This window comes from Sturnira hondurensis, unplaced genomic scaffold (genome assembly GCF_014824575.4).
Source record: "Sturnira hondurensis isolate 20B ecotype Veracruz unplaced genomic scaffold, ASM1482457v3 Scaffold0022179, whole genome shotgun sequence".
In the NCBI taxonomy this organism is placed as follows: domain Eukaryota; kingdom Metazoa; phylum Chordata; class Mammalia; order Chiroptera; family Phyllostomidae; genus Sturnira; species Sturnira hondurensis.
Window position 1 is genome coordinate 731,783 of NW_028094810.1, and position 24,091 is coordinate 755,873.

The following is a 24,091-nucleotide window of genomic DNA, read 5'->3' on the forward strand; positions in this document are numbered from 1 at the left end:
GTGTGGGGCTGGCCATGACTCAGGGTAGTCAGGCCTAGGTGTCACCCACCCCCAGTGAGCCCAATTCCCACTGTCATCCTTAAAAATAAAATGACCATTTTACCAGCAAAAAAAAAAAAAAAAAAAGAGTTAATTTGGGAATAGCAGAGGAAGTGCAATTTTGGGCTTACACACCCCAGTGAGCCACAGGCAAGTCTGCAGAACAAAGGAGGATGTTATAGAGGAAAAGAAGGGGACTTCCGGCCAAGATGGAGGCGTAGGTAGGCACACTGTGCCTTCTCGCACAAGATGGACAACAACAATTTAAAATAAAAAACAACCAGAACTGACAGAAAGTCAAACTGTATGGAAGTCCAACAACCAAGAAGGTAAAGTAGAAACCTTCATCTAGACTGGGAGGAGGGGCGGAGTCGGGGAGCCTGGATGGAGAGGGTTTGGGGCAGGGTGGCTGGCGGGCCCAGCGAGTTGGCAGATTGTGGATGGTGCAGTGTGGAAGACAGCTGGCAGACCAGGTGGTCCCACACTTGTGCTCAGGTAAACCAGGTGAAACTGGGGAGCAAGACAGACCACACAATCCCGGGCTCCAGTGTGGGGGAAATAAAACCTCAAAACACTGATTGAAAACCCCTTTGGGGATGGAGGCAGCGAGAGAAGCTCCTAGCCTCACAGGAGAGTTCATTGGAGAGACCCACAGGGTCCTAGAATGTACAAAAGACTACCCACCTGGGAACCAGCAACAGAAGGGCCCAGTTTGCTTGGGGGAAGCGGCAGAAGGGACTGAAATCCAACAGAGAGTGGAGCAAGTGCCATTGTTCCCTCTTGGACCCCTGCCCCCACATACAGCATCACAACCCAGCTACTGGGTTGCCCGGCCCTGGTAAACACCTAAGGCTCTACTCCTCATAAGTAACAGGTGTGACCAGACCAAAAAAAAAAAAAGGCCCAAATGAAAGAACAGATCAAAGCCCCAGCCAAAATACAACTAAGTGACGATGAGATAGCCAACCTATCAGATGCGTGGCTCGAGACATTGGTAATCAGGATGCTCACAGAATTGGTTGAATTTGGTAACAAATGAGATCAAAAAATGAAAGCTACACTAAGTGAAATAAAGGAAAATGCACAGGGAACCAATAGTGATGGGAAGGAAACTGAGACCCAGATTGGTGGAGTGAACCAGAAGGAAGAAAGAAACATCCAATCAGAAAAGAATGAAGAGGGCCCTGGCTGGTGTAGCTCAATGGATTGAGTGCAGGCCTGTGAACCAAACAACCGCTGTTCAATTCCCAGTCAGGACACATGCTTGGGTTGCAAGGCCAGTTCCCAGCAGGGGACGTACAAGAGGCAACCATACATTGATATTTCTCTCCCTCTCTCCTTCCCGTCCCTCTAAAGACAAATAAATAAAAAATTTTTTATAAAAGAAAAGAATGAAGAAAGAAGAATTCAGAAAAATGAGGAGAGGCTTAGGAACCCCCAGGACATCTTTAAACGTTCCAACATCCAAATTATAGGGGTACCAGAAGGAGAAGAGGAAGAACAACAAATGGAAAAGTTATTTGAACAAGTAACAAAGGAGAACTCCCCCAATCTGGCAAAGGAAATAGACTTCCAGGAAGTCCAGGAAGCTCAGAGAGTCCCAAAGAAGGTGGACCCAAGGAGGAACACACCAAGACACAGCATTAAACACAATAGCCAAGATTAAAGATAAGGAGAGCATCTTAAAAGCAGCAAGAGAAAAGGGGACAATTACCTACAAAGGAGTTCCCATCAGACTGTCAGTGGATTTCTCAAAAGAGACCTTACAGGCAAGAAGGGGCAGGAAAGAAGTATTCCAAGTCATGAAATCCAAAGACCTACAACCAAGATTGCTTTGTCCAGCAAAACTTTCATTTAGAATGGAAGGACAGATAAAGTGCTTCTCAGATAAGGTCAAATTCAAGGAGTTCATCATCACCAAGCCCTTATATGAAATGTTAAAGGGACTTATCTAAGAAAAAGAAGATGAAAAATATGAACAGTGAAAGGACAGCAAACTCACAGTTATGAACAACCACACCCAAAACAAAAGCAAACCAAGAGGACAGCTAGATCAGGAACGGAACCATAGAAATGGAGATCACATGGAAGGTTAGCAACAGGGGAGTGGGAGAAGGAGTAGGGGGGAGAAGGTACAGAAAATAGCATAGATAGTAGGTAGAAAATAGATAAGGGGAGGGCAAGAATAGGGGAATTATAGAATCTAAAGAAATTGAGACACGTGGTCATAAACTAAAGGGGGGAATGGTGGGGGAGGGGTGTTCAGGGTGGAGGGGAATGAAGCAGGGGAATAGAACAACTGTAATGGTATAATCAATAAAATATATTTAAAAAAAGAAAAAGAAAAAATCTTTCTCTGAAAGCAACACTGACCAGTTTTCCCAGTTAGCAGTTTAGTCCCTCTGTGTCAGGAAGGACCTTCCCTGGCTACCATGTTCCACATAGGAGGAAAAGTGTACAGAGATGGGAAATGTTTGAGGTCACATTTGAGTGACAAGGAAGGTTGGGAGGAAGGATGCTCAGGCATTCCCATCCTAAGTCTATCTTATCAGGGTCACAAGTGTTGCAGACCATCTCAAAGCATTGAGCCCGCATCATTGAGTGCATCCTTTCTGCCAGAGCTTGACAGGCAACAGGCACCACATTTGAAAAGTATACAAAACAAAATGAGCAGAATAAAATCCAGTTTGTATAATGGTCCCTAAGTCAGGAGCTCAAACCTGAGCTATAATCAGCTATATAGGCAGGAGGACCATGGAGAATCGGGTGAAATTTGTTGTAACCAAGGGGCTTGTTCCCTAAATTTTGTGTAATTGGGTTTCTACTTCTGAAGAATGTATCCGTGTGCAGCTGATGGTGTTTGCTATTGCAAACTAAAACATGGTTCTTTTCAGTGGACATAATTAGACTTTTGCAACATTGTGTCGTATGTGTCTCCTTTTATCAGCTGTGGATCAAAAGAGGCAGGGGCTGGATGAATCAGGCATCCTGTGACTCAAAGGGTGAGAGCCTATGAGTTCCAAAGAGGGTGAATCTGAGATTTAGAAAGACAAGTGGCAACATTTTGGCCGAGGTTTTGGAGGGTTTCCACAAATTTTGCTGATTGAGTTTTGATGATGCTGTTGGTTTGACTAGTCCTGAGGACTGAGGATGATTAGGAAAAATTCTATAGAACTGGCCAAATGGCATAGTCTTGCCATATTTGACCAGTAAAACTGGTTCCCTGGTCTCCATGGAGCTTAAGAAGAGTCCCCCCAGGTAGGGATGATGTCTTTCCCCCAATAGGGTTAGGCACTAAAGAGGCATCTAGCTTGTCAACATGGGAAGGCTTTGACCCAATAGGAAAACAAATCATTACCATCACATACTTGTACCCATGAGATGGGGGTAGATGAATAAAGTGCATTTGCCAACCCTTAAATGTTCCACTGGGCAATTTAAAAATAGCCGGGGGTGGCCTTGGCCTGTGTGGCTCCGTTGGAGCATTGTCTCATAGACCAAAAGATAATGAGTTTGATTTCCAGTCAGGACGCATACCCAGACTGCAGGTTTGATCCCTGGTTGGGGAACATATGAGCAGGCAACCAATTAATGTTTCTTTCTCTCCCCACCCCCCTTTTCTCCCTTCCTCTCTCTAAAAACAATGAAAAAATATCCTCGGGTGAGAATAAATAAATAAATAAAATGTCCAGGGGTGGTGTGGACAGTTCTCTCTGGGTTATTTCTGGGGCAGGTGGGGCAAGAAAAGAAGGTGCTTTTTGCAGCTTTCTTAACGTCTTCACACCAGTCCTGGTGTGTAAGGTTTGTTGTCTCACCACGAGACCAACAATGTGGCGCATGCACAGCAGGCAATGATGGGGGCTTAGAATTTCTGGCAGGAGTGGGGAAAAGCCACAGTGATTTTTTTTCAAACCAACAGTTATTAGAGTCCCAATATCGTTTTTCCTTTTCTGGGGCCAATTTTAGAATGTTGCTAGTCAATTTTTCTTTTTTTTTTTAATTTCAAAAATTTCTTCTCTGCCCTGGCTGGTGTAGCTCAGTAGATTGAGCGCGGGCCTGCAAAACACACAATCATGGTTCGATTCCCAGTCAGGGCACATGCCTGGGTTGCCGGCCAGTTCCCAGCAGGGATCCCATGAGAGGCAACCATCCATTGATATTTCTCTCCTTCCCTTCTCCTCTAAAGATAAATAAATAAAACCTTAAAAATTAAAAACAATTTCTTTTAGAGAGAGGGAGAGAGAAATGTCGATTTGTTGTGCCAATTACTTATACATTCATTGGTTGATTCTTGTGTGTGCCCTGACTGGGGATTGAACTTTCAACCTTGGTGTACTGGGACAATATTTTAACCAACTGAGCTCCCCGGCCAGGGCATTACTCAATTTTTTAAAATTATCATTTGGGGGAACATCCCTTTGGACAATGAGAGAGGTCACTGAGAACAGTGTGCTTGGAGGAAATACATCAGCAAAGGTGGGTTCCTTTAGCCTCCAGGGACTCAGGTTTGGAAGGCTCAAGTACCATAAGAGCAAGGCGGCTGGTAGGAGTATGGCATGTAATAGGTTTTGGACTTCAGAGCTATTTCTAACTGTATCCCCATTAGAGGTAAGGAAATCTTGAGGTTTCCATAGCATTCCAGGGTCATGAGCAATCCTAAATGCATAACGACTATTGACATAAGTATTGTGGTATCGCTCTTAGCTAGAACACAAGCCAGACTAAGTGTATAATTCATCCTGTTGGGCAGAGGTAGCCAGAGGCCAAGGTGCTGCCTTGATAACTTCAAAAGTATTATAGTAGCATGCCCAGTCCGATATTTACATGTAAATAGGAACCAACAGTAAACCGTGGAAAATTTACATTAGTCAGAGGAACTGCCTATACGTTATCATGTCCTGAGGGCTTTTATCAGTGAAGGAAGGGATAATGAGCCTGGTCAAGATTAAGACAGTGCGAAAGTTATAAGAGTGTCTGTCAGCTGGACAATTTCACAGGTGAGACAACTGGCAGAAACGGATTGAGTGTGATGAGAATGCAGGAGGGCCTCTAGTGCTTGGTACAAGATGATGGGGGGTTGGGGGGCATGACTATTTCTTCTAGTGGACTGAACTAAAGGATCCGTGGCAGGGCCCTGACCAGTGTGGCTCAGTTGGTTGGGCGATGTTCCTCAAAGCGGGAAGGATCACCAATTCCGTTGGATCAGAGCAGGTGTCTGGGTTGTGAGTTCTGTGTGTGGTAGAGGCAGGCATGAGAGGCAGCCGATCCATGTCTCTCACACCTGTTTCTCTCTCGCTCCCTTCCCCTCTCTAAAAAATAAAGTCTTTAAAAAAAATAAAAGGACTCTAAGGCAAGGTGTTATCCTTGTACCCACAGGGTCTTAGCTGCTGGCCGTAGAACCCTATGGGGTGATGGCGATCACGATGGTCTAGGGCAGTGATTTCCAATCTTTTTCATCTCATTGCACACAGAAACTACTTGCTAAAATTCTGTGGCACACCAAAAAATATACTTTTTCCCGATCTGACAAAAGAGTATGTATAGTTTTGATTCATTCACACAGACAGGTATTGTGTTGGCTGTTGTCATTTTTTAGACAGTCTAAGGGAAAAGAGGTCAGTGCCCTGGACTAAATAGTGAGGTATGCATCTTTTAAACACTCTTGCGGCACACGGGTTGAAAGTCGCTGCTTTATAGCGAGCACCACCACGCACAATCCTGGGCCCAGGCGGAGCGGAAAGCGCAGGGACCAGTAGCCACCGCCAGCGCTTCGCCCCACCCCCCGCTCCCGCCCGGGCCTCGGCCCGGTCTTAGCTACTTCCGGCGGCGGTGCTGGCGGGGCGTAAGGATCTCGGACCTCGGGAAGGATAACTGAGCAGCGTGTTCCGCAGCAATGGAGCAGGACGACCCGGCCGAGTCGCTGGCCGAGCTGCGTGAGCGGCGACTGGGTCCGTTTGAACTGCTGCAGGTGGCGGCGGGCTCGGGCCTGGCCGCCTACGCCGTGTGGGCGCTGCTACTGCAGCCCGGCTTCCGCCGGGTGCCGCTGCGGTTACAGGTGAGGCCCCACGGTGCGGGGGCCTAGGGAGGGTTGACTCTCAGGGCAGATAGTTGCGAGCAGTTGCTGGCGGCCGCGAGGGCCGGGACTCAGGCCAGTGGGCGGGGCCAAGTCTGGGGGCGGGGCCTGAAATGAGGCTCATTGCGGGGTTGTGGAGCGGGGAGGGTGCTACACTTCAGGGCCAGCCTGGTTGTGGGTTGGGACCTGTTTCAGGTGGGGCAGAGCAACCCATTCAAAGAAAGGAGCCCAGGAGGCAGGTTCTGCTCTGCGGCCAGTGAGATTTAGGTTTGGGATCAGAGATATGAAGAGCCTGAGTGGCTATTGGACTCCAGCCCTCTAAGCCACGTCTCTGTACCCAGGTGCCCTATGTAGGGGCTAGCGTGAGGCAGGTGGAGCATACGTTATCGCTGCTGCGAGGCCGTTCTGGAAAGCTGGTGGACCTGGGCTCTGGAGATGGCAGGATTGTAAGTAGCGGGGATTGGGGGCGGTTTGGCTCTCCTCACAGTGCACCTCTCCACCTTCGGGTTCTGACGTCGTTGGGACCCCGCAGGTGCTGGCTGCCCACAGATGCGGTCTCCGCCCAGCTGTGGGCTATGAGTTAAACCCGTGGCTGGTGGGGCTGGCAAGGCTGTATGCCTGGAGGGCAGGCTGTGCTGACAGTGTCTGCTACCACCGTGAGGACCTCTGGAAGGTAACCTGGGGAGTCCTGTACCTCTTCAGACACCACGCTTGATCTCCACTCTTCCAGCTCTGGCTTGGCTACCCTGCTGAGAGCCCCAGGTGCTCCTGCCTCCCGGGGCGGGCAGGGGTCTGACACTCAGAAGTTGAGGTAACCCCATGCCCGTCAGAACTCTTTCAGGGCTGGAGTCCTGTCCCCTACTAGGGTGACCTTTTCTTTCCACAGGTGAGCCTGAGGGACTGCCACAATGTGTCTGTGTTCCTGGCCCCCAGTGTGGTAGGTCTCGGGGTTGCTAGCGCCCGGGGAGGCCCAGGCCACCCCAGTGTATGTGCTGGGCCTGGGAGAGCTGGGAGGGGACAGCTGTGTTCTGCCCCACCCACCCTACTCTCCTGCTCTCTCCTACAGCTCCCACTTCTGGAGAAAAAGCTGCAGGCAGAACTGCCTGAGGGGGCACGTGTGGTGTCAGGACGCTTCCCTCTCCCCACCTGGCAGCCTGTGGCTGTGGTTGGTGAGGGTGTGGACCGTGTCTGGGCCTATGACATCCATAGTGGTGGGCCAGCTGGGCAGGCTGCCCTTGCACCCAATTCTGCCTTGGTCCCTAGGGCCCCTGATCCTCAGTCTGGCTGACCACATGTACACAATAAAGACTCAGTGGGCTCCACCCTGACTCTTATTGTGTGGAGGGTTGGGTCACATGACTCCCCAAGGTGGGGCTGTGGGGAGGATTCTGTGCTGGCTGGGAGGCGCTGTGCTCCAAGTTTATCTGATGACTGGCTAGCGGCTGCGGGTCCTGGGGCGGGTCCTGGGGTGCTGAGGCTTGTCTGGAGGTGTGGCCCCCACTTTCTGGGTGTCTCCTGGACCCACCAGCTTCCTTAGCCTCAGGATCTCCTTCTTGTACCTGCTCAGAGGGATTAAGTTTAGTCACCTGCCTGGCTGTGAACAGACCCTGCCTCTGGTGTTTGGGACCCACCCCACTTTTTCCAGAGCTTACCTGCCTAAGTGCTGGTCCACATACTCCTGAAGCTCGGAAAGTTGCTCCTCAGCCTTGGTGGCTCGGACTAGCAGTTGTGCCCGCTCCCGTTCTAGCTCTGCCTGGCATGGAGGGGCATAAGCCATGGGTCAGGACAGAGTATGAAGAAGCATCCCTGGCCAGGCCTTGCCCACACTCTACCTGGGTGCCACGGTAGAAGTTCTGGAGCTTTTGGTAGATCTGGGCCCAGGATGCAGCTTCTAGGTTCCTGCAAGCCGAGAAGGGGATGGACACGAGGGCTGGTGGAGTCCCAGGAGCTGACCAGTGACCCCGCTCAAGTAGGGGCACCTAGATCCTTGAGGTGCCTGCTGGGGTGAGTTAGGACAGCACAGACCCACCCTGCCAGCATGGGAGCCATCTGTGCATGGGGGGCAGGGCAGCCCAGGCCAAAAGAGCCCCCTGGCCTTGTCCAAGGACAGTTAAGCCACAGCCCAACTTAGAAAGTGACCTGTGTTTTTAAGGATGCTGATGGAGGGCCTTACCCTCTGCTGGGGGTTCATTTCCCAAAACCCTGGAGATGGGCCTGCATAAGTCCCTGCTCACTGCACAGCTGGAAGCATGGAATCCCAGGGGCGAGGGCCCTGAGGGGCACTGGGTAGCCTGCTGCTGCTTTGTCCTGTGGGGTCAACTGGAACATCTTTTCCAGGGCTTTCCCTAACCCATTCAAGGTCAGCCCCTCTCCTGTCACCCCATGCACTTGATTTTTCTGTGATTATTAGTGTCTCCCATATGGACTGAGACCCCAGGGCACAGACCTACCACCATGTTCACTGCTGCAACCAGAACCCCACCCCACAATGCAGAGTTGGTAGAATAAATGAGCTACTCCCTTGCAGGTTGCCCCCCCCTCCCACAATCAGGGCACTCACTGTGGCTCTGATGTGCTCCCCTGGGAGGCTTCACCAGGTCCTTTCTGTGGGAACAAGAGCAGCATCCTGAGGCCTCTGGAATAAGGCTGCATGATAGGGATTCTCAGTCAGCTGAACAAGGCGGGCTGCCCAGAGGCCCTGGGGTGGGGGCTTTGCAGAGCCGAGCATGGGCCCCAGCTGGGTTCTGGGCTGTGTGCCTCAAGGCCAGTGTGGGGCAGCAGGGAGGGCTGACCTGGACTTGGAGCTTCTGGAACCGTGTCTCCAGCCTTGCCTGATCCTTCCCAAGGTGGCCAAGCTCAGTGACCAGGTGCAGGGGCAGTGGCTCCAGGTCTGAGGTGACCGCATCAGAGGTAGCCTTAGGGATCCCAGGTGCTCCATTGGGGTCTGCCAGCACCTGCTGCACACTGAGACACATGTGAGGTCATGTAGAGCCACCCTATCCCATTTTCACATCTTAGGGGGAGGGGCCTACCTGTGGGCACCTAGCAGCTCCTCATGTCTCCGGCTCAGATCTGCCAGGCGCTTGCGGTAGATGCGAGCAGCCCGGGCCAGCTGTTGCTCACGGCTGTGGTGTGCTGCTCGGATGTCCTCCAGAGTGGTCTCCAGGAATGTCCGAAGGGCTCCTCTAGCTGTAGGTGCCTGGCTTGCACCATCTGCATACTCCTGGAGGAGGCCGGGTGGGGCCTGGGCTTGGTAGGGTCCACACCACTCCCCTCTACCTCTGTGGAGGAGGCCCTGCAGTTCAGCAGTGCAGGCCCAGAGGGCCTCTGAAGCAGCCCAGCAAACCCAGGCCAGGCTTGGGCTTCCTAGGATCCAGGGCCTACCCACCCACAATAGGGCCACCCTGCTCAGGGCTCACCACCAGGGCTCGGGCACATTGCTGTAGCCGGACAGTGTACTCCTCGTTCAGCCTCTTGAGTTGCAGCTGTAGCCGGCCATTCTCAGCCTCGGCCTGGCGGAGCTGGCCCTGGCAAGTGGACAACACCTGGGGAATGGAGGCAGCCCTGAACCTATACTCCTTGAGGTAGACCTCTGCTAAGTTTGTAGGACCCCCTTCCCCTGGGTCTCAAAGTGGGTATGGCTGGGCCTCACCACTGCTTGTGCAGCCAGTCGCTGCCCAGCTGTCTTGACCTCCTCTTGGGCTCCCTCCAGCTGCTGGCCCAGGGCTGACCTGCAGACATGAATGTGAGGCTCAGTCGGCTTCAGGGTAGGGGACTCCCTCTGCCCCTTGGGAACAGCTGCTCCGTGCACTGTGACAGGTAAGGCAGCCACTCACACGCGCCTCTCCAGTGCTTGCTGCCTGGTCCTGTGCTGCTCCAGCACCCACCTCACTTCTCCTTGCAGCTGTGGAGCACACGAGACTGGCTGGGTGGGACTGCGAGCTCTGGGTCCCCTGCACTGCCCCGCCCATCCCTGGGCTGAGAGAAACCTGGACAGACCCCTGGGTGAGGTGGCTGCATACTCACGCCATTTCCCAGCTTCTGCAGCTCATTTTCAGGGGGCCGGGAGCCCTCAGGCTGTGCCTGTATGGGAGAGTGGGTCCTAGCCTCACTGTACCCCTGCTGCGTCCCTATTTGGCTCCCACCCAGCCAGGCCCTCCACATGCTCAAATGGTGACCTGAAGAATGTGGTGGTTGCCATGTCCCTGACCCTTGGCCTTTTGCTCAAGTTCCCGTGCAAATGCCTGGAGGTACTCTAGACCAGTCTCTGCTGAGGCTGCATGGTCTCCATGCTGCTCCAGCTCCAGCACCCGGCTCTCCAGCCGCAGGACCTGTGGGTGACCAGGGTGAGCAGGTGCACCTGCCTGCTGGGCCAAATCAACACCCACTTGGGCACATGTGGACATACAGCACATATAGGGCATTCAGGGACTCATACTGTGTGAGTTCCCTGTCACATGGAGCATACATGCACCCCCCTGCACACAGCACTGGTCCTGTGTATGCACCCCCCAAAGCTCGCAGGCTGGCACATGCAGGTGCACATCGGTACCCACCTCACTCTTCAGCTCAAAGATTTCAGCCTCGTGCTGCACCTGTAGACGATGAGTTGTGATCTGCAAGTCGACCAGCTCCTTGGAGATCTGTGGGTGGCCAGGGTGAGCAGTGGTGCCTGTGGGCATGCTGTCTCCTAGCTCCTCGGGGCTCCCACACCCACCTGCAGCCGCTGCTCCTCACTCAGCTCCAGATCTGATAGAAGCTCTGTCTTAAGACTGGTGGCCCAGGCTGGGGCATCTCCAGGGACTCCCGGCAGCCAGGCCTCAGCCAGGGGTAGACCCTGGGGAGGAACCACCACCCGTCCCAGGGTGGGTCTCAAGCCTTGGTTGTGGCCTCCACTCCTGTGGAGCTACAAGCCATCCACTCCCACACACCCAGCGTAGCAGAGGTGGGGAAACCAGGCTCATAGTCAAGATTAGGGTCAGGACATGGGTACCCACACCCCTCCTGATCCCTGAGGGAGTCAGGGAGGACCCCCAACCCCATGGCAGAAGCAGCAGAGTCCTGGGAGGACTCACATTCTCAATGGCCTGAGATAGGACCCCTGGCTTGGGGCCTGGGGCTGCTGCGCACTCCATAGGTAAAGGGGACTGTGGCTGCCAGGAGCCCAGTGCAGCCTCGCTTACTGGTCTGTTGCTGCAACAGGGTGTCTTGTGTTGCCAAGGTCTCTGTTGGTTCCTAGGAGTCTCCTGCCTACCAACCCACTAACACACACACACATACACACAGAGGCAGACAGGGTGTCCAGTGGTTGGGGGGTGGGGGGAACTCAGCGAACCATTTTTTCCCTGGCTTCAGTTTCCGCACCTGGGAAATGCAGACCGGTACCCTTGCAGTTATTCGGGGCACGGATGAAAGAAACCAGGGGTTCTTGAAAATGCCCAGTCTGGGCAGGTGTGGGACAGTGCGCACAAAAAGGACCTTCCTCTGCCGTTCCGTTACCCTGCAATATGGGGTCGCATACTCATTAAAAGCCTTTTGTGTGCCTTCCGGTGGTGGCTGAGCGCTGGGATGGGCAGACAGTAGACGAACAAATTGGACAGATCTCCGCACCCCCCAGTCTGAGGGAAGGAGCTCCCTGTTAGGAGCAAAGCCCGGTGGTGTGGGCTCTGTTCGCAAGGCTTAAGTGCTGAATAGTGCGCTCTGTCCAGGTCCCATGACCAGTGGCTGAAGTCCGCCTCTGTCAGGCACCCTTCATGCTGTCTGCAAGCCAGCTGATGTAACCAGTGCGAGTTAAGTAGGGGGGGTGGGGGAAGGGAGCTGTTGGGGACCGGGATCTCACAGCAGCTGGAGGCGACGGGAGGGCAGGGCAGGCCTCGGCAGGGGCGTGGCTTGCCAGGTCCCAGACTTAGGTTGGGGCGGAGCTAGGGAGAAGGTGTGGCAGAGATAATGCGCTGGAGGCGTGGCTCAAGAGGCGGATGGGGTGCATGGGTCGCTTGAGCCTTTCGCGAGGGATTCCACCTGGGTCCTCCCAGAATCCCTGGGGCAGGGAGCGGGTCTCCTTTTCTGGACCCCCAGTATGTATTATGTTTGTGGAACTGACTCTTCCAGCTCACAGCAGTGCCTAAATTCGGGAGAAGGAAGCCCCACCCTGAGGAAGGAGCCAGTAAAGCTGTGAGCCTGTTTTGGAGGAGGCAGGGGTAGCTGAGCTCTGTGACGCTGACCCTCAAGGTCATCCCTGTGCTGCTCCTTGATAACTAGCTACATGTACCTAGTTATCAAGGAGCACATGCAGAAGATTGTAGCCTAGGACATGACAGTACCCAAGAGGGTGAGGGCAGGAGGTGGGCCCAGGCATCTTGGATGGCAACTGGCCAGACAGTGCCCCTTCAAAGAGGCTCTCCTCCCGACCATCCACCCCGGTTGGAGCAGAGCCTTCCTCTGTTCTGTAATCTGTGGTGGTTTTGCATTTAGGTCTCCTTGATTGTACCTTGGGTCTCCCTTGGGTTTAAGACCACTCTCACCTTCTTTTTTTCCTTGTTCTGGTGCCTAACTGTTCCATACCCTCTGGGAGCTTAGTAATTAATTGCTGGATCCCCCGCCCCCCACCACAATGGCCTGCCTGGGGGACTGTGCATGCCAGACCTTGAGCCCCAACATGGGGGAGGACACCTGGAGCATTTGCATCTCCTTAAGTCCCATTCCTCTCAGCTGCTAGAGATTGTGGGCTGGAAGGGGGTGTCACTGACCACTGTACTGACCATTTACCCTCACTGTTGAGTGTGGTTGGGGTGGGCTGAGGCTCAAGGGTGTTGGCCTCACCCTAGCCACTGTGTGATTCTGCTCCCNTAGTTATCAAGGAGCACATGCAGAAGATTGTAGCCTAGGACATGACAGTACCCAAGAGGGTGAGGGCAGGAGGTGGGCCCAGGCATCTTGGATGGCAACTGGCCAGACAGTGCCCCTTCAAAGAGGCTCTCCTCCAGACCATCCACCCCGGTTGGAGCAGAGCCTTCCTCTGTTCTGTAATCTGTGGTGGTTTTGCATTTAGGTCTCCTTGATTGTACCTTGGGTCTCCCTTGGGTTTAAGACCACTCTCACCTTCTTTTTTTCCTTATTCTGGTGCCTAACTGTTCCATACCCTCTGGGAGCTTAGTAATTAATTGCTGGATCCCCCGCCCCCCGCCACAATGGCCTGCCTGGGGGACTGTGCATGCCAGACCTTGAGCCCCAACATGGGGGAGGACACCTGGAGCATTTGCATCTCCTTAAGTCCCATTCCTCTCAGCTGCTAGAGATTGTGGGCTGGAAGGGGGTGTCACTGACCACTGTACTGACCATTTACCCTCACTGTTGAGTGTGGTTGGGGTGGGCTGAGGCTCAAGGGTGTTGGCCTCACCCTAGCCACTGTGTGATTCTGCTCCCACCTGTCTGCAGGGGCCAGGAGCAAGGACATGCAGAGCTGGCCTTATCTGTGGCTTGGGCTGGTGGTGCTGGGTGCCAAAGAATACACCTGTGCGCTGACCCACAGACTGGCACGTGGTGAGAAATCTCCCATGAGCATGTGCCTTGGAGGGCCAGAGGGTGCCAGGTTTGCCCACCTAACCCACCCACCTGCCCATCTGTGGCAGTTTGGGGCCATCCTGTGTGCTGCCTCCTAAGGCCCAGCCAACCTCCAGACACCGAGCTACTTCCCTTGGGAAGACAAGTGTCCCAGACCTGCCTGTTCTCTTCTCCAGCACAGCTGCCCTGCACCCACCTGCTCCAGCTTCTCTAACCCATCTTCCTCCAACTGGCACCTAGAGAGCACAGCTCAGCAGACATACCAGAGCCTGGCAGAGACCTGATCACCCTGCCCCGAGACAGTGAGTGGCCTGTCCCCTCTCCTCTCTTGGGGTCTGGCCTCCTAGCACAACCCACAGGCTGTGCACCTAACTTGTGCCAGGGGTGTGGGATGAATGCTTGCCAGCCAGGACAGGGCAGGTTGGATGTGGTGCTGGGTGCACAGGAAGGTGCTGGGGACTGGGGACGGGCCTGGCCAGGCTGGCCAGGGTGAGTGCCTGTCCCATTTGCCTGTGGGAGTCTTGTGTAACCCACATGCCTCCTTTCTCCAGATGTCATTTTTTGATTCTAAAGAGAGGGGAAGGGAGGAAGAGAGGAACACTGATCAGTTGCCTCTTGCTCGCACCCTGACTGGGGACCAAACCCGCAACCCAGGCATGTGCTCTGACTGGGAATTGAACCCATGACCTTTGGGTTTGCAGGATGACACCCATCGGAGCTGCCCTGGCTAGGTGTCCTGTGGCTATGAGCACACACTGGCAACCTGGAGTCTGTGAGGCCCTGCAATGTCCACTAGGGCTGAGCTGCCAGGAGCCAAGGCACAGCCACTTGTCCCCTCCCAATGGTGAGAGCTGGAGGGTGGTGGGGACCCAGCAGCAGCACTGTAGAGGCATTCAGCTCTGACTGGCCCAGGGTGACCAGACCTGGCTTAGGCTGGGGTATCTGGCCAGCTGAGGCTCCCATTGGTGTGGGGAGGGATTGGGGCCTTGGACAGGGAGTGGGGCAGCCTGTAGGACTGGCTCACGAGTAGCTGCACTCAAGGGCCCGTCTGGGGCTGAGGCAAGTTGCCTGGTGCTCTCAGACAAGGTCCTAACAAGGACCTGCAGTTATACCCGAAGAGGGGTGGGGGTGACATGCCCACAGTGCCATCCGTCTGGGGGAGGAGCTCCTCTACAACCCTTTCCTGAGGGTGGTGTGAGGCCAGTGTCCCGGGCCTTCCTGTGGGGCAGGCTAGGAGCACATGGCGAGGCCTGAGCCAGTGTGCCGTGGGAGGTCCTGTGCTCTCCCCAGGGGCTGCACCTCAGAGCCTGCTGACTCAGCCAGCCCACAGGTTGTGGGGACTCCCTGCCAGTCATTTGGACACGGAGGTGTCAGGGGACCCACGTTATTAGGCTGACTGGCATTGGGGAGAAACTGCTTGTTAAGTGTCTTCTGCCAGCAGCTGCCCAATAGTTCCCCTTTGAGCTGCTATGGCACCCCCTCTCCCGGCAGAGAGGAGCCTGCGAGCAAATGCACTGGGAAGGTGGCCCCGGCTGAGGTCTTGGAGGTGCTCTGCAGGGAGTGGGCAGGCTTTGACCAGCAGGCTGAGCCACTGCAGCCATAGTCCCGGGCCCTCTTGGTGATGCAGATGGGTGGCCCTGAACACACCTTGATCAAAGTGAGTCCCTCGTGAACCTGCTATAGAGCCAGGTAGTGTGTCCCAGCCTCACCCAACTGGCTGCCCAGCCTCGGAGAGTGGGCACTGTGGTACTTCCTGCTGGTGGGCACGTGGGTCCCTCTCTGTGGTGCACTTAAGCCCTAAGACCTGAGAGTTTGGGGAAAAGTCTAGCAAAGTGCACTGGGCTGTTGAACTTTAAAGCTTTGAAAGGCCCTTTTCAATGTTTGCAGAAGTTTTTAGAGCGAAGCTGTTTTCAGAGGGAGGCCCATTTATTACAGGTGGAGCTCAGCAGGGGCGGGGCTATAGTAACAGGCAGGGCCCCGTCTTCTCTGCCTCTCTTCCCCACCCGGGTAAGTGGGGGTCCAGTGGTGAAGAATTTAGGCTCTCTGGCGTGGGGGGCCACAGCTCCCTCAAAGCAAACACCTGGTTCCAGTGGAACCGCCGGGTGGAGTGGGCACTGCCTCCCTAGCAGGGGTGTCACGAGCTGAGCACCCCCCCCGCCCCCCCGCAGCGTCCTTTGCCACTAAGTGCGGTAGGGCTCCCCATGCTGGGCTGGGCTTTGGACCAACCAGGAGGGTCCGGCTTATCTCTACCCCAGCTTCAGTAGGAACTCCAGAAATGCGGGGAGAGGAACCCCAGTTTTCCTCATGGGACTGGCTGAAACCTCCACACACTTGGGTCACCATGACCAGGAAGAGCAAGGGCACGGCTCATAGACATGGGCCTGTGGCGAGGTCCCAGTACCCTATGGAAATGCTGGCCTGCACTGGGGGGGTCCGGGTGAGTGCAGCTGGAAGTCACCTTCACGGGCTGTGGGTCCAGAGTCCCATCTCCATGTGAGTTCTAGCACATCCTCGCAGCTCACCGCGCATTTTAGAGGTGAACCCTGGGGGGGTCTTGAGGTCCTGGTGGGTAGCTACAGTGAGCGCTCCTACCACCTGATGCTGAGGCTGGAGCTGGCCTTCTCCACCGCGTGGTAGCTCGTGTGCAATAGAGAGCCAGTCCGCTCTGAGCCCTCGCCGTGCAGCCAGTGCTGGTACAGCTCCCGGACCCCAGGCGCATCCTCTGGCGCCTCTGTCCTGACCATGCTGTACAGCCTCTCCACGTGCTGGAGAAGCTCCTTGCCAGGCATCTCAGGGGCCTTGAGTTGGCCTCCGCCATTCAAGCAACCTGTGGCAGAACAGGATGGGCAAGGATGTGGTCACAGGAAGGGTATTTGTGTACCAGGGGTCAGGGCCCCATGTATACCCCTCCTGCCCTTTAGGATGTTCCCCGCAGCACTGGTCCCAGGAGGGGCCCCTGTCCCGTCTGTGCAGAGTGGGCCTGTTGGGAATACCTGAGGGGCAGGCCATGACCTCCACATAATGGTAAGGGCAGCGCCCTCGCTTGAGCTTCTGCACCAGGTTCTGGATGTTTCGAAAGCCATAGGCCGCAGCAAAGTGCAGCAGGATGCGGCCCTCCCTCTCCAGCGTCACCTCCCGGAAATCCTTGTTCCTGGAGGGCAGAGACAGTGCTCGTCCCCACCCTCACAGATGTGCCTGCCGACCTCACCAGCTCCCGGGTGGAGGGCGGTGATGGGACAGGACGAAGGGCAGAAAGATGAATTCCACAAGTTGGCAGGTGACTCCACCCCCAGGCTCGGTGTCCTGATTTGTACAATGACAACCCCACTTCCCAAGAATGGCTGTGCAGCGTGGTGAGGTCAAAGCCCTCACCTCCCTCTGTGGGACAGGATGTCCCAGTGGGACCAAGGCCCAGAGAGCCCGTTCAGATAAGCTGAAGAGGGGGACCAACTCCTGTCCAGTGCCTCGGGGTCTGCGCCACACCAGCTTGCTGTCTTCCACCACTCCCACGTCAGCAAGGGGACCCAGGGCCTAGGATGGTCCCAAGTGCAGCCCTTCCCACTGACCTCAGGGGTCTGTAGGTGACCTTATCTACGTGGATTCCAAAGAGCTCTTGGGCTGCATGCCGGAACACGTGCTCCAGGTAGCCCCCGGAACCCCCGCCGCTATGGCTGGTGGGCTCCTGGGCCGACGTGCTGCTGCACCTGGGGAAGAGAGTAAGGCCCCAGGTGGCAGCAGGGCTGCTACCTGCTGAGGCTTCCAGGTGGCCTTCGTCTCTCATGGTTGAGTGGTAAAGAGTCATGGACCCCTGGGAGCTTTGTTGCTGTATCAGGAGGTGAAAGAGGACCGTCCCTTTCTATTGAGTCACCTGTACCTGGTGACCTCAGACCTAATATCAAGTTGGGGTCAGCTCTGATGATGACTGCTTCTGTGGACACTGAGACAGACCCCCAGGGCAGGCATGGAACCCATCAGAAGGAAGTTCTGGTGGGAGGAGGTAGGGAGGGGGACGTTGCCCATCACCGTGCGCTTCGGCTGCCTGCTAGGACACCTGTGACCCCAGTGTCGAGAGGGCCCTGACACCAAACGCGGGGCCCTCCCTTCCACGGCGCAGGCAGTGACTCACAGACTGTCCAGGGGGGCTGGCTCCAGTTCTGCTAAGGAGACTCCTTCTTCCTCCAGCAGCCTGAAGACCTCCCCTGTGGTGGAACCACAGCACAGATGCTCGTCGGGGATCTCAGCAAAAACACAGAACGTCAAAGGACACCTGCGTTAGCCGCATCCCTCACAGCCTGTAATTTGGTACTTGATGTCCACTCCCTGGCTTGTGGGCGGAGGGCAAACCTGGCCACAGGGGTGAGGGAGGACGTCTACTTCTGAAGACCCTCGGGCAGGTGCCGTGCTGCCCTGGGACGGCACCCACCCACCCACGGTGACTGGCAGGGTCCGGCGACCTGTTCCCAGACACTCCCACAGTGGTGTGCCATCACACTGGGGCACGTGCTCACGCATGGGGCCCATCCTCTGACTCAGCTCTCCAGCATTTACTTTTCTGTTTTTTTTAAGCATTTGGAGATTCTGTGGAGCTGCTCCACTCAAAAATGGGGAAACCAACGTGAGCCAGAAGGGCTGACGAACCCCAACCCGCCCCTGCACGGACCACTTTAGAGCGAACACTAGTGGTGCCAGGAGCGCTGCGTGCTTCAGCTCCGAGGCCAGGCAGCTGCGGGTGCCAGCCGGGCTCGGGGGGGCGGGGGCGGCCTGCCTTGCGCCAAGCCCCGGGCACTCTGCACAAGGGGTGGCCACTCGGCCAGAGCCTGTGCCCTGCACTTGGGGACCACTGCTGCAGGTACAGGGCTCAGGGTGGCAGGACCCACACCTGTTGTGATGACACAATCCACGTCTCGCGTCTGGTGTTCCTGGCGGAAAAAGTCGGGTCTGGACGCCTCCAGCTTTTTGTCATAGCAGGGCATCACTGTCACGTGGTAGATCTTCTCAGGGGTCACATGCTGCATAGAGAGGTGTGGGAACACAGAGTCACTGCCTGGCCCTAGCAGTAAAGGGGTCCCATTAGGGTGACATAGGTTGACATCGCAGGCATGGCCTGAAACAGCCCGGGAGTGACATGAGTCTGTCAGTGGGTTCTTGGCTCATCATTCAGGACAATGCCACCGAACCATTCATGGCTGAATGGTCCCTGTTACCTGCTGCTGGGCAAAGAAGTCCTTGACCAGGGAGCCCATGACCTGCTGTGGGGACCTGGCGGTGCTAATGTAGGGGATGATGGCACTCCCGTGGGTCTTCTCTGCATAGCAGATCCAGCCTAAAGCCAACACAGAACAAATGGGGGTGGCTCATAAGTCACCTCTCACTGTTGGCTGTGACATGACATTCTGGGGGCGGACCAATTTATACAAGGAGTCCCATCCCACTAAAGAACATCTCCACTCTGTTATTTCTGGCACCCATGTGATTACTGTCTTGGGGAACTGAAGTGACTACAGGTGACTCTCAGAGCAGCTCCTTCTGCTAAAAGAACCATCCTAGGCTGGCAGAACCCGCTCGCCCCCACCCAGCATCCCCGCTACCCACGTCCAGCTGGCCTGCTGTCAGCATGTGCGCATACCTGGGCAGGCGGAAGTCAGCACCGGCAGGGCATGCTTGGAGTCGGCCTGTCCTCGGAATCGCCGTACAAACTCTCGCTGGCTCTCCAGGAGACTGAAGTTCCTCGAGAAGGCGGTATCGAACACATAGTGCGCCCCTGGGAGGCAAGCACCCCTCTGAGCCCCATGAAGGACGGCCAAAGCATGAGGGGCTGCTGACCCCGCTGCTGGTAGCAGGGGCCCCGCCTTGTGCAGTGGCCCCAGAAAGCATGCGTTCTGGTCACAGGCTGCGCTGATGCTGCAGACAGCAGTGCTGCTGCCTGGGAGACTCGTGTGTGACAACTGGCTTCGCCTGCCTAGGACTTCGGTCCGAGCGGGCTCACCCCACGTCCTCCCCGCTCCTAGCATACACATTTGACCTGAAAGTGGGTGAATTTGAGACCTGGGAGACTGCAAAGTCAGGATTCAGATGGCTTTTCCTTAATGGTACTGCTTCTAAACATCAAGCAAAAACTTCAAGCTGAAGTCAAACTCAAAATAGAGTTTCTGACATGTTTAAGTTCAGTGACTTGGAGGCGTGAAGAGCCCTCCCCACCCCACCCCACCAGTGCCTCCGTGTTCCGCCCTGTAGCGCTCACCCAAAGTTCTTCACCTACCTAGTTTTTTAAAGAACGCGGTTAACTTCCTGGCAGTGTCTGTAGGATCCAGCTGAAATCTCACAGCCAGTGATGCTCTGGACTGGGGCGAGACTGAAATGACAACCAGCTTCTGCTGACCAAGCGCCGCTGTCTGCAAAGCGAAGGACGCACTGCTCACTGTGAACTTTATACAGATCCCCAGTGGGCTGAAACTGGCAAGGGCAGTCTCAGCTCCATCAGGGAGTCATTTTTATGTATGTAGGACCCGAAGTTTAGGGTCCAACACTTCACTGTCGAAATACTGACCAGTAATTCTCTGAAAGCCCAGGGACTAGACTTAAAAATGCGGGGGCGGGGGGGCGTCCCTGGAGATGCAGGACAAACAGCACCAGGGCAGGAGCTGCCCCTGACAGCACGGATGAAGGTTACTGGGGCTGATGCTGTGTTACAGTGGAGTCTTGAAGACTGCCCACCACTTACCTTGTTAGCATCTAGAATCTTCCGCAGCTCCTCATGGCTCTGCTGAGTGATGAGCACAGTCTCTGCCGAGGTGACGCAGCCACTGCATGCCAGGCAGTCATCCAGTGAGATTCTGGCCTTCTCCAGCTTCCGTGTCCCTCCATCCTGGAAGCACAAGAACCTGGTCAGCGAAGGGCCCGTCTGCACGAGGAAACCGAACTCTCAAGATAACGGGGCCTACGGGACCCTACACAACACCCACAACCAACCTGGCAGCTGGATGGCTTTGTGTGCTGCTGAACTGTTAAAAGTTACGTATTCCAGAAGTACTCACACACATTCTAGAATTAAATAGCACCATCAAATTCTGACTTTGGCACAAACTCAGCTGGAAGCTTGCAACCCTCCACAGAGGTCTGGAGGAGTCGCTGGTCCCCAGGCTGCGCTCCTGGGGCTGTGAGGACAGAAAAATGCCAAAGGCCAGGCTCTGAAAGGGGAAGAGAAAGGCAAGGGAGAGGAGGGAGGAGGTGGTAGAACCTGTGCCTGTGGGCTCTGCCCGCCCAGCACCAGCACCAGCACCGGCACCAGCACAGGCACTGGTGTCAAGGAGGAACACAGCGGATAGCAGACACTCTGCCAAGCAGACACAGAGTTTTGTGTTTGGGTCAAGCCTCCAGACTGAAATGCAGAGACTTTTCTTAGATGTAGATGATCCCAGCTGAGCCGCTTCACTACTGCAAAAGCAGGAGTGATTTGAACCCAGGCCGGGTGAGCTACAGGGGCTGACAGTGTGATCAGAGGGCTGAGGAGATTCCCAGCCAGGCTCACCAGGTCTGCGCTTTGCACAAAGCCACACAATTTGAGCTGAGGAGCTACTTGATTTCCCTCCAAATGAGGCACTGCTGCTCCAGACAGTGGGGCACACAGGCACCCCTGCTTCTGTTGGGTCCCTTCATTCGTGGGACCCCTCCTGAGGTGTCTCTTCCCTAAAAAGGATACAGTACCCTGTGCTGCGACAGGCTTGGGCGGGAGCCCTGACCTGCTGCTGGCTCACCCTCCTGCACCAAGTGAATAGCCAGCTCTCTCCCTGTAAAGCCTTGATCTACACTGTCTGTCCCTACCAGGAGTCACCCTGGGGCTCCTTCCCTGCTTGGAAGGGGCTCCTGGGCCAGGGGCAGTCCATGGGATGACACAGATGTGCTTCAAATCCAAATGGCAGACAGTGGGGTGAATTTTAACACCATTAGTTCACGATTTTGTCATTGCTTATTATACTGGAAGTTGGTGTTCACTAAGAACAAGCGGTCTGAATGGGAAAATCTTATGCAATTAGAACTCAGAAACAGAGACAGGGAAAGACGGCAACCACCATCTCTGCAAAAAGGGACTCCTGAGCAGAACAAATCAAGCTCCATGTTCAGCTTCTATGTGTCTGGTCCCTCCCATACCTGCTCTCTCAGGCTTCCTGAAAGTCAGAGAATTTGACCCATGACAAAGGGCTGGCAGATGTGGAAGGTCTCATGGCCACTGCACTCGTGACTGGACAGAATGGTGAAGGGACTTTCAGATCACCTGAGCTGGAACCTACCTGACTGACTTGGAAGTAACTCCCATCATCTTCGATGTGGATCTTCGCCACACCACTTCCCAGCTTCTTATCTATCTTCATGGGCTTGATGCAGTCCTGTACCAGGAAGAGACCCCAAACCAGGCCTGAGTGGACAGTGTCCCAAAGGAGAGGGGTGGCCTGCTCACACCTCTGCCCTGGGCACCTATCCTAACACCCTGCTGCCACTAAGGGTCACTGCAGGTCAGAGTCAGATGAAGACTGGTGCTGCTTTGGCTGGTGTGGCTCAGTTGGTTGGGTGCCGTCCCACAAACCAAAAGGTCTTAGGTTTAATTGCCAGTCAGGGCACATGCCTAGGTTGTGGGTTCGGTTCCCAGTAGGGGTGCATATGAGAGGCAACCTGTTGATGTTTCTCTCTTAGGTCAATGTTTCCCTTCCCCTCTGTCTAAAATCAGTAAGCATGTCTTCAGGTGAGGATAAAAAAGAAAGACTGGTGCTAACTGGGTCTGCATTCTAACTTGTCATTAGATACCTGCCAACTGTGACCTTTACCCTTCTCAGTGTGAACAAGAGGTGTGGCCACCCCCCGCAGAGAACCAGTGGCCAGTGTTACCTTGGCTACTGAGAGCAAGCCTAGGAGTTGGCAAGAATGCTTTGCTTGAACTTCACCTCCCTGCCTAGTGCCCCAGAAAAACAGTTCATCTCTCTCCTCACCATCCTGTCTGATTCATCATCACTAGGAGAACCTCATTGACCTTGGCCTTCCTAAACACTACCAGCCCCAGAAAGGCCCGGCAGGAGGCCTGTCCGAGCTCATCCCTGTTTAGGGGTGTTACCCTCCCCCTCCTCCTGAAACTCAACTATGGCCCTCGCAGCCCTGGGCCTGCACAACTGGAGGCAATTGATAGGCAGTTGCCTGTCTCCTTTAAGGGCAAACTCTGCCGTCCAGAAAGGCAGCAACGCCAGTGACCACACACCCTGACATTCACTGGGCAATCACGTGCGAGATTCCAAGGGACCAGCTTCCCTGCTCTGACAACTGGGGTGGGATGTCTCGCCTGTTTACACATTAAAAACGGGCTCAGAGAAGTTTGGCAGGGTCTTCCTAATCCCAACCCAGAGCCTGCCATTACCCGGCTGATGACTCCGGCGGCAACTGCCTACCACCCTCAGCTTCTGTATACTCATCTGTGAAGGGGACACCGCGCTCCCCTAACCTGGTCGTCCTGAAGGCAACGTAATTGGCTTCTACTTGTCTCATTGGGTTGTGCAGGACGGCAAACTTCCGACCCCAAACCCGGGGACTTGGCCTAGAGCACAGAAACCCAGTGGGGGCACCACCCTCCCTGGCTTCGGTTTCCCAGTTGGTAGGAAGCTGGCCAGAGTGCCGGAGGCCCTGGGGGCACAGGCCGGGGGTTCTGGGACCTGATCCCATTTACCAGGGGGAGAAACTGAGACGGGATGGGGCTACCACTTCTTCTAAAGCCCCACGCACGTACGCCGCCCACCTGGGCCGCCCCACCTGAGACGGCCCGATGAAGTCATCTAAGTCCGTCAGCTGTAGCACTCCGCTGAAGGGCGACGCCATGGCGGCCACACTACCGCTTGGCACTGCGCTCAGGGATCGCCAAACAACGCAAAATGATTGGGCGCTTCCGCCACACTGCCGGAAAGCGCCCTCCCCACTAAGCGCATGCGCGTCGGGCCCCAAGAGCCGGTGCGGGGCGGGGGCGCCCCCTGCTGGCGGACTCAGTCCTGCTGTGGAGCCGACTTCTTCCCCTACACCTTGTCCGCCTATGGGGCAGCGACTGTAGGGGCGCGTGGACACGAATGACATCTCCCTCACTCACGCAGTGCTCACCCGCCGGCCAGGTGTACGGCCACGGGGTCTCCATCCCCGGGAGTTCGTGGAGGCACGCTTCTGGTGTTCCTGCTCTCACATACCACTGCAGGCCAAGAACCCAGAAGGGTGCCTGGCACACCAGGGCTCCAGTTACTGAAGAAAATGAAAGTGACAGCGATAGGGAGCGGTTCCTAACTACTTGGCGGCTCACGCATGGCTTCCACACCATCTTCTGTTATTTTTGGAGACCAGCCTGAGAAAACTCCATTTCCCTGTAAGAGTTTAAAACCTGAAACAGCTGCTGTCGGG

At 55.3% G+C, this 24,091-nt stretch overlaps 4 protein-coding genes across 7 annotated transcripts; 2 read left to right on the forward strand and 2 right to left on the reverse strand.

The window, feature by feature from the left end:
• Positions 1-5,636: 5,636 nt before the first annotated feature.
• ANTKMT (adenine nucleotide translocase lysine methyltransferase) lies at positions 5,637-7,434 on the forward strand. 2 transcript variants are annotated; one of them, XM_037034623.1, is made up of 5 exons: positions 5,639-6,094; positions 6,454-6,558; positions 6,645-6,785; positions 6,999-7,049; positions 7,179-7,434. In XM_037034623.1, exons 1-5 carry the CDS (start codon positions 5,933-5,935, stop codon positions 7,398-7,400), a joined length of 681 nt encoding a protein of 226 aa, XP_036890518.1. In that variant the 5' UTR covers positions 5,639-5,932; the 3' UTR covers positions 7,401-7,434. The 2 variants fall into 2 exon arrangements, with proteins under 2 accessions (XP_036890519.1, XP_036890518.1); XM_037034624.1 differs by lacking the exon at positions 6,999-7,049 and having other exon boundaries at positions 5,637-6,094.
• Positions 7,431-11,321, reverse strand: CCDC78 (coiled-coil domain containing 78). Its single transcript, XM_037034570.1, has 14 exons — positions 11,188-11,321; positions 10,830-10,949; positions 10,669-10,755; positions 10,291-10,443; positions 10,139-10,195; positions 9,949-10,016; positions 9,765-9,843; positions 9,532-9,657; positions 9,145-9,335; positions 8,905-9,076; positions 8,673-8,758; positions 7,945-8,011; positions 7,765-7,865; positions 7,431-7,671 (listed from the first exon to the last, which is right to left on the reverse strand). Exons 1-14 carry the CDS (start codon positions 11,245-11,247, stop codon positions 7,548-7,550), a joined length of 1,491 nt encoding a protein of 496 aa, XP_036890465.1. The 5' UTR covers positions 11,248-11,321; the 3' UTR covers positions 7,431-7,547.
• A 94-nt stretch (positions 11,322-11,415) lies between these two features.
• On the forward strand, positions 11,416-15,344 carry HAGHL (hydroxyacylglutathione hydrolase like). The gene is given in 6 exon segments (XM_037034486.1): positions 11,416-12,440; positions 12,821-12,884; positions 13,547-13,700; positions 14,754-14,821; positions 14,824-14,866; positions 15,164-15,344. Coding segments are annotated over 6 exon segments (576 nt in total). The 5' UTR covers positions 11,416-12,374.
• Positions 15,345-15,572: 228 nt separating this feature from the next.
• CIAO3 (cytosolic iron-sulfur assembly component 3) lies at positions 15,573-23,822 on the reverse strand. 3 transcript variants are annotated; one of them, XM_037034579.1, is made up of 11 exons: positions 23,801-23,822; positions 21,961-22,056; positions 20,394-20,537; positions 19,932-20,064; positions 19,299-19,433; positions 18,877-18,995; positions 18,552-18,681; positions 17,799-17,871; positions 17,239-17,376; positions 16,666-16,823; positions 15,573-16,499 (listed from the first exon to the last, which is right to left on the reverse strand). In XM_037034579.1, exons 2-11 carry the CDS (start codon positions 22,039-22,041, stop codon positions 16,261-16,263), a joined length of 1,350 nt encoding a protein of 449 aa, XP_036890474.1. In that variant the 5' UTR covers positions 22,042-22,056; positions 23,801-23,822; the 3' UTR covers positions 15,573-16,260. The 3 variants fall into 3 exon arrangements, with proteins under 3 accessions (XP_036890474.1, XP_036890471.1, XP_036890473.1); XM_037034576.1 differs by lacking the exon at positions 23,801-23,822 and adding an exon at positions 23,462-23,617; XM_037034578.1 differs by lacking the exon at positions 23,801-23,822 and adding an exon at positions 23,448-23,536.
• Positions 23,823-24,091: the final 269 nt, after the last annotated feature.